This window comes from Vigna unguiculata, chromosome 9 (assembly GCF_004118075.2).
Source record: "Vigna unguiculata cultivar IT97K-499-35 chromosome 9, ASM411807v1, whole genome shotgun sequence".
Lineage (NCBI taxonomy): Eukaryota > Viridiplantae > Streptophyta > Magnoliopsida > Fabales > Fabaceae > Vigna > Vigna unguiculata.
The window spans coordinates 30,682,875-30,692,129 of NC_040287.1; the positions used below are offsets into that span (position 1 = coordinate 30,682,875).

Here is a 9,255-nt window from a genome sequence, read left to right on the forward strand (position 1 = left end):
AAACAGCTTGCTTTTGTGCTGTTATTTACATATTCAGGTCTTTTGAAGAACAATATTATGTACTGAAATGGCATTATGAACCACTTTAATATTATTTGCTTTCTCATCTCCAGATTATCTTCATTATCAAATCATGTTAAATGGAAATAAATAGAACACAGTCAGTTCACTCAAACTTGTAATTCGTTCATTAAGAATTCATTACAACATTACACCACTGATACTTACTGAAGCAGTCAGTCTAACAACAGTTCAACAACTCTTTTGAACTAACTTACAAACTAAAATTACATTAACGAAAAGCAAAAACACTATTATTACACTTAAAATTTTAACCCATCTATCAGAAATCACAATTGCTTTTTCCAGAGTGTAAATCTTTCTCCTTTGTCTCCCAATGGTAGCATCTTTTTCATCTCCATTATCTTCATTCAGCCATTTGAAGTAATTGCACCCTTTAAATACCTCATTCCCACCACTCCGCTGTTTGCAAGAACAAAGAATCAAACATTAATCAAAAACAGAGAACATCAAAAACATTAATAAAGATTCAATCAAAATTAAATTAAAATCAAACATCTACTCCGACCTTATATTTAGGACACCCCCAAAATTGTTTGTCGGCATTCCTGACTGTTTTAGCGACTCTCAACACAGCGTTCTCCCCACAAAAGCAAAGAGGACATTCACCCAACACCCTATACGAACCACCAGTGGAGGACATACTTTGCTTCTGCAAACCCCACGAAGAGCACGAACATCCTTCACTGTGAGACATTGCAGATTCACCAAAAATTACCTCTTCCAATCAAGAACGAAGACCAAAATGATTGAAGAAAGAAGAGCAGAGGAAGAACTGCAGAGGAAGAACCCCACCACAATGATAGCGAAAACCCAATTCTACAATTAGGGCACAACACAATCTGATTTTTAAATATACCACACCACGTCACTGTACAATTATTTTTTCAGCCACAACTGCTTTTTAAATTGACACGTATCCGTTCACAAATGCCACATCATCTCATTTTTAACGCCGTTTCTCATAATTTAACGGTATGAACCCAATTGATGCACATAAACGTATTTGGGTACGCAATTGATACTTTTTTAAAAGCGGGTACCAATTTGACACACTAGTACCAAACTGGGTACCTTGCGATTAATTAAACCTAAAAATAATGTAACACAATAAAACTCACAAAAATAGAAATTAAGTTATTAACCCAAAAAAATTATTCAAAAACCCTAAAGTAAGAATGCATTGGAATAAACTCCCATCAGAATGGCGTGCTCAATAAAGAAGAAAAAAAAATGGTGGAAGAGAAGAAAAGGAAGGAAAGGTAGACTTTGTTACTGCACTGTGTTCCAGATTATTTGTTTCAGTGAGCTTATAAGAATACTTTACCCACTGAGGCATGGCGTGTATCTTTTCTACACTCTCATCAAACACTTTGCGATTCGCACTCTCTTCCTTCCCCAACACCAACCTTCAACCACCCTCAAGCCACATCTTCTTCTCTCGCCCTCTCACATTCAAAGGGCTTAGCGTCAATCCCAAGAACCTTCCAGCCCCGCTGAAAGCGTCGATGGCGGGGACCAACAACGTTGTCATCGAAGTCTTCGAACAAGAGGATCTTGCTGTCTCTCTGGCCAAATACGTCGCCGATCTCTCCAATAAGTTCACTTCGGAAAGGGGGGCATTCACCGTTTGCTTGTCTGGCGGCTCTTTGATCAAGTATCTCGGGTGAGGGTTCTTTTTCATGGATATAAAAAAAGTTATCACTTTGAACCTAAGCGTGATTGGGTTCAATTGAATTGGATTAAAGTGAATGTCTTTTGTGTTGGGGTCTCAGGAAACTGCTGGAACCGCCCTACGTTGATTCTCTTGAATGGTCCAAATGGCATGTGTTTTGGCTGGATGAGAGGGTCGTGTCTAAGACGCATGAAGATAGTAACTACAAGCTTGCTTTAGATGGGCTTCTCTGCAAGGTATATTTACTTGTTTTTTATGTTGGAAAATGGTTTGTTTACGTTGAACATGTTCTAAAATTGTCGAGAATGTTTTTTGTTGCTGAAGTGTTGGTGTTGATGTTGAGAAAAAGAAAATGGAAAAAAGGAGATCAGTTCAGGGTTAAAATTTGTTGGAAACTAGGGGAGGGGGAGGACCTAATTATGTAGAAGAAAGTGGAGCGCTAACAAGTAGCAACATACATTTTTTCTAACATACTTGGTACACTTGGTTAAAATTTATTGAGAACTAGGAAGAGGCCTAACCATATGGAATGTCTCCTGCACAAACTGGAATATAGTAACAGCAAGAAAATAGTGACAATTAAAATTTCAGAAAATGATATTTTAAACCACTTTTAACCCACCACTCTCATCACCTTTAGATCATCTATTTTAATTTTTCGTAGTGATGTATTATCCTAAAATTTCTGGTGTATTCTCAAAGGAGATAAACTGAGCAACCTGTGAGTGAGGTAGAAATCAGAGAGAAGAGAACATTGAGAAAGAGAAATTCATAACTACTTTTTTTTTTCTTTTTCTCCTCCCCTTTTGCATACATATACCCCTTAGTCCCTTCAACGCGCTGGTTTGTTTGCAATTCTGTTGCTTTTCCTTCCAACTTTCTCTCCACTTTTCATATTTCTCCTATCTATGGCCACGTGTCACACTGAATTTTCCCCTACGTCACTACTTACCATAACACCATATATTTTGCTATTCTACGAAAGAGGAGTGCTGGAAACCAGTAACAAACTTTCTCTAACGTACGATTTACAATTGATTGAAATATATTGCAAACTAGGAAAATACTAGAGATATTCACCGAGTTAGAAATGGGTCACAAGATGTTGGGATTTTGAATCAATTTCAAAGGAGTATATAGCTATAATTTCTCTCTAAGTAGTAGTTTTAAACTAATCATTTAGTCCCTACACGTGCCACCAGATAGCTCAGATAAAAAAAAACTTAGGTTTTAGCCCTTACATTATTAGTACATACTGGTCTCTGTCATTGTATTTCTTAAGATTCTTAAGTTTTGGTTTCCATACGTCTTTATAATTTTATTTTTTTTACCAAAGATTGATTTCTAAATAAGTATAACCTATGACCAAACAAATCCTTTAAACTGATTCATGTGGAACCTGAATGTTATGAAAATATCATATGAAGCTAAAAATATATATGAAGTTGTGAAAATAAATGGATGAGTACAAGGCTACAAGCGTTTCATGGAGAGGTTACTTAATTGTGGATGATGAGGTGGATGAATCGAATCCCCTGTGTTGGGTGCTGCATATTAATGTTTAGTGAGTATATATCTTATTCCTGTAAAATGATTCAAGAGAGGGAAGAAATGGCCTTCTGTTACAAGTTATGAGCTATATTTTTTCTGTGTTGTCTTCTTTACAATCACTGCGTGACCAGATTATGTTGTCTAGCTTCCATCAGCATAATCTATTTTGTGAATCTAACTTGTTGGTACTTTCATCTTGGTTGTCGTGGCAGGTACCAATTCCTCTGGACAATGTGCATGCAATCAATGATACCCTTTCAGCTGAGGGAGCAGCCGATGATTATGAGACACGTCTCAGAGAATTGGTCAATAAAAATGTGATTACTTTATCACCTAACAGTGGATTTCCAAAATTTGATCTGGTGCTGCTGGGCATGGGCCCTGATGGCCACGTAGCTTCTTTGTTCCCAGAGCATCCTCTTGTGCAGGAGAATAAAAGATGGGTTGCCTTCATCAAGGACTCCCCCAAACCACCACCGGAGAGAATAACTTTCACCTTTCCAGTGATTAATGCCTCTGCTTACGCAGCACTTGTGGTGACTGGCAAGGGTAAAGCAGATGCAGTTCACTCTGTGTTAGGCAAATCTCAAAATTCTGTTAAGCTTCCTGCTGGATTGGTTTCCCCTGAAGGGGAGTTGAAATGGTTCTTAGACAAAGATGCAGCCTCAAAGCTGTAGATGCAGCAGCTGAGCCAATTGATCTGTATGTTGTCGTAGTTATTCAACTTTGCAATTTTGAGTTTGTGTATGACAAGTGCTGAACTTCCTATTCCCAGTGATAGTTTTGGCATTGGACAGGGTTCATTCGATTTAAATGCCACTTTTCTATCCTTAGAGTTGAAATGAATCAAATAATCACTTGGACAGGTTTTATTAATTTGTTTACAACTCAAGCTAAGAACACAGTTCCTTCGTTGCCCTTCAATAACTTGTGCAGAGTATTAGCATTTGACTCAGCCATCAACTGTGTAGAAAAAAGACACTGCCACTTACCCAATTAGCTTTGCTATCAACTGTGTCAATCAGACACACTATCCGGTCATATTTTGTATGAGTTCATCGATCTTCAATTTTAGCCACCTAATTTAGAAAGCAACCTGAGAATAATGACCCGGGATAAGAATTTTCTTGTCAACAGATCCAAACAACAAAAGAAAAATAGGTCCACTGTTGACAGAAACATTAGTCCTTCCATTCCATAACAAAGTAACCTCCAATTTAGCTGGAACTTACAATCAAACAATATAATATCTTATTGTTGCCACCGTTGATTTTTGGCAGCCACTGCGTGAGAGTAGCTCAGCTGAATGATCACTGATGTGCCATCCCAGTTGTATTTCCCCCCTTTTTCTTCTATCAAGTCCAGAAGAAATAGTTAACTTCTAACATGTAAATGTAACGATGTGCATATATGGACCTTGTTTTGTGTCTGTTTCTAAGTTGTTGTTGACCTTCTTTTCTTGTCACTTTTATTTCTTGAGATCAACAACCATATAACCAAAGCTCTTAAAATATATGAATGTTCTTAGTTATTCTTGATGATTACTTTGTTATCCGTGCTGTTGGCTGCATCTGAGTTATAATATTATTATACTAATATTGGTGACAGTGTATGAGCAAGGTAGTGTGTTATTGGCACAGTTAAAATGTTAAAGTTTTAATTACTGGATGATGTGAGCTGAGATTTAAATTATGCAGAAAGTACATAAATTTTTTGTTGAGTGAAGATACATTATTGCAAGGAGTAATATGATATATATATTTGAGGGCTAATTTGGCTATTTGATTTTCTTGCGTGGTTTGGTTATAAAAAAGCAACAGATACGTGTGCTTGTGAGGGTGACAAGTGACAAGCAATGAGTTCCTTCTACAAACAAAATAGTATATGGGCGATAGATAGGCTACAAGTAAACGAAGGAAGCAAGATCATTTCTTCTTACTTAACAAAAGATAGAAAGAGCCACACGGTATCTTATCCCGTAGGACACCATCATCCTTCCATTACAAGTTCCAATAACGTGATACAAATGCTTTTCAGATACTTTCTTTTATATCACTTGAACATAATGGTTTGGTTTGTAAGGGTTTTGAGATACTCACATGTATTCTTTTATGCTTTCAAACGAATCAAATAATCACTCGAACATAATGGTTTTTATCATTATCCTCTCCCAAAATCAGTGCTATCATGTGTTGACCTATACACAGTTCTTTTGGTTCTTTCACGTGGATTTTTTTGAGAATTATGTAAAGCATTACGAGGCTGAAAAGTAAAGGTAAGAAAGGACTAATCAATGATAGATTAGCAAGTGATGCATGATCTTATTTACATATTTCTGCAAAGGTCCCTTGATTAAAAGGAAGATTGTCTTATTTACATATTATTGTTAATCAAGTATCATCACATCAATTGAGAGTTATTTTATGTTTGCTTTGAAATTAAAGGGACAGTTAAATTGTTTTTCGTTACCAAATTATTTTAAAAAATTATGTTTCATTTATTAACTAAATTTTAAAGTATTTAGTCTTTGCACATTAAAGTCATGTAAAACATTTTTCATGTAAAGAATATATTTTACACAACTTTCATAAAATATAAGAACGAAGTAATTTATAATCCAATTTATAAATGAAACATAACTTTTTATAATAATAGAAAACATATTTAATTTTAGAGAAAACTAACTTGTCTATCATATTTTTTCTTTGATTATAGTAGGGATGACAATGGGACGGGACGGGTTTCACTATCTCATACCCATTCATGTAGAAAAAATTCATTCACATCCTTATATCTATATCTGTTTTCTTACTACTTCAATATTAATTTTAATTAATTTTTATAAAATAACAAAAAATTACGGTAAAGGAAACATAACATTACCAAATATTCAATATTAGGAAGATGGTTGTTTTTTCGATATCAAATACTTTGAAATAAATTATAATTGTTTACATTTTAGATTAGAATACCAAATAAAATTTTATGAGAACCAAAACATTTATTAAATTTGCAAACATTAATGAAACCTAGTTGATAAAATTTAAAAATATTTTTAAAAAAATATAAAAGGAAAACAAATATTCAAATTAAAATATATTTTAAATATTTTTTTACTTCAATTTTTTAAATTCTAATGAATCTCTTTTTTATATACTAATAAAAGTTATAATACTTGATCAAAATGATGCAAAGAACAAATAATAAAATTTTAACATATATTTTGTATCTTTTGAACTCCAATATATGTTGGATGGTGATAAAAAATATTCATGGAAATTACATTAAATTTTTATATTGTAGTAAATAAAAGTTATTTATACAATTATAGTGAAAAAATTACGGTATGATTGATAATGAGTTAAAAAATAAAAAATAATTAGATAAAATATATCAAAATAGTATTTTGCATGATGAAAATAAACAACAAATAAAAATATTAAAAAATTAATAAATGTCTAGAAACCATTTGAGAGACTATTGAAAGAAATCGCACAAAAGAAAACAAATGTATAATTAAGGGTATGATAAGATGAAAAAATACCTTAGAGATCTAAGAAAATTTTCAAATATTAACAAATAGACTCAATGGTTAAGAAATAACAAAAAAATGTTTTACCGAAACAAAAAAGTTCTTCAAATGAAACAAAAATTAATAATAAGTAAATAATTTTTTTTATGTTACCTAGTAAATGAAAGGTTTGTGCTATTAAATAATTAAATTGAGAGAATTAAACATTCTCATGTGAAAGAAAAGTATCCAATAAATAAAAATATTAAAAAGTAATAGAAATATTCAAATGTGAGACATAAAAGAATTTTAATTGACATACATCATTTTAAAATAATTACATAAAGATTATGATAATATGAAAAATATAGTAAAAATACGAAAAAGTTTCATGACAAACCAAATAATTAGAAGAAATAAAAAATAGAAGTATATATATATATATATATATATATATATATATATATATATATATATGGTACTATGAAAAATAGACATAATTACCCATTTGAACTAATATGATAGTTAGATATACTTGTTAGAAATTTCACATTATGCAAACTTGTTGAGTGAGTCATCCATTCACTGAGAGAAATTCTACTTTTAGAAATCTAGAGTCTGAACAAGCCTTTAGATAAGGCTTATAGAGTTCGAGATGATTTGGTCGCCAAGTAATTTTTTGAGTATTCCAAATTTGTTAATTATTAACTATTAGTACTTGATCACTAGGTGAGTCAATACCCTCCTTGAGCCAATTCATTTTATAAAAATTTAAAAAGATAGAGATTGGTTGTTGAGTGAGTCATATCCACTAAGAAAGTGTAATATCCCAATTTCAGCAGCTTAAAACTAATAAAAATAGGGAGTTTCATCATAGTTCCAAAACAGATAATCTAGTGTACCCAATATATTAATACAGTCTTACAAAAGGTATGACTATAAAAAAATATATCACTTATACACTTAAACTAAACTAATAAACTCTGTACTACTGACCACTGTTAAAGCTCCCACTGGAAACCTCCTCTTCAACACTAACACGATGGCTCTTCATCCTTCATAAGTGCCTTTGACACTACAACCACATCTGCTCCCACCGAATAGGTGATCATCGCAAAAGGAAACATACAACAAAAGACAGGAACACAAAAAGCAAGGGTAAGCTAATCTGATTAAGGAATCATGCAGTTCAATTATAAACAGAAATCACGCAATCTTTCTCATTATCACCAGAATCATATAGACCACCACAACACATTTACATGACTCTAGACTCAATATCCGGATTATGTAAGCGACATCGGATCTCTTGGTGGCTTGCACCTGCGATGGTTCCCAAACTCTGCAGAGTTTGGACACAAGGGGTTATCACCCAACCACTCCCAGGGTAAGTCCCATCACCTCTATGGCAGATCGGGTCCATAGACCAGGACCTCCTGCTACTCCCCCCGACGTAATCCATCATACTCTACATGAGTCTTAATGGTTACTAGGAGCGTCAAGATACCAACCAAAACTGAGTCCTTATGTCCTTACATACACTAAAACGTTCCTCTTAGAATTTCCCTTGAAATCCTAGTTCAACCACTTCTTCTCATATTCCAACTTCATGCAATTTCACCGCACATATTATCAGTCATAACAATTCATGCATATCATAACTAAGTTCATATTTTAACATTCAAACATAGCTTCATCCATTAGAAACAAAGAAATAACACTCAACTACAGGGTTTATCGCCCAAGCTAGAAGGTATCGCCTAGGCAAAAAGGCTCTCTCGCTTAGGCGAGTCATTCTCGCCTGAGCGAGGCTCAAAACAGAGAACAACCCAAACTCTGGGCGAATTCTCGCTCAGGCTAAGTTGTCTCGCTTAGACGAGAGTGACTCTCGCTCAAGCGAGACTGGCTCGCCTAGGCGAGATCTCGCACAGAAACAAGGGATGAGTTTCTGGTGTTTTCGCTCAGGCGAGAGCTGCTCGCTTAGGCGAAAATACCAGATTCCCAATCTGTTCTCACATGCAACAGTAAAGAAATCTAGCACAATCCAAGCATACACTCAATTACACAATTCAAACACTCATACAACAATCAATCATGCAATTCAAAGTCATCAGAATGATTTCTAGATGAAATTCAAGTAAAACAGTTAGCTTCCCTTACCTGTTATCCCGTTTAGACAACTTTATAAACGTCAACGCCTTAAAAACGTCAACACCTCTAACTCCACAGGATGCTCTATCTACACATAGAAACATCACAAGAACGATCAAGACATACCGTTATGATCACTGATCAGCAGAGACTCATACTGATGATTAAAATGTCACATGCAAGCGGAAGAGGGCCTGCATGCAACAGAAAACAAAAAAAGACTAAAATAAAGAGCGAAAACTCAACTTACGCGAACGGAGAAACTGATCGGTCCAATTTGAAGAGC

The 9,255-nt window shown here is 34.2% G+C and overlaps 1 protein-coding gene across 1 annotated transcript; it reads left to right on the forward strand.

Annotated features, from left to right (window-relative positions):
- Positions 1 to 1,306: 1,306 nt before the first annotated feature.
- LOC114164574 (probable 6-phosphogluconolactonase 4, chloroplastic) lies at positions 1,307 to 4,231 on the forward strand. Its single transcript, XM_028049293.1, has 3 exons — positions 1,307 to 1,747; positions 1,857 to 1,992; positions 3,520 to 4,231. Exons 1-3 carry the CDS (start codon positions 1,419 to 1,421, stop codon positions 3,982 to 3,984), a joined length of 930 nt encoding a protein of 309 aa, XP_027905094.1. The 5' UTR covers positions 1,307 to 1,418; the 3' UTR covers positions 3,985 to 4,231.
- Positions 4,232 to 9,255: the final 5,024 nt, after the last annotated feature.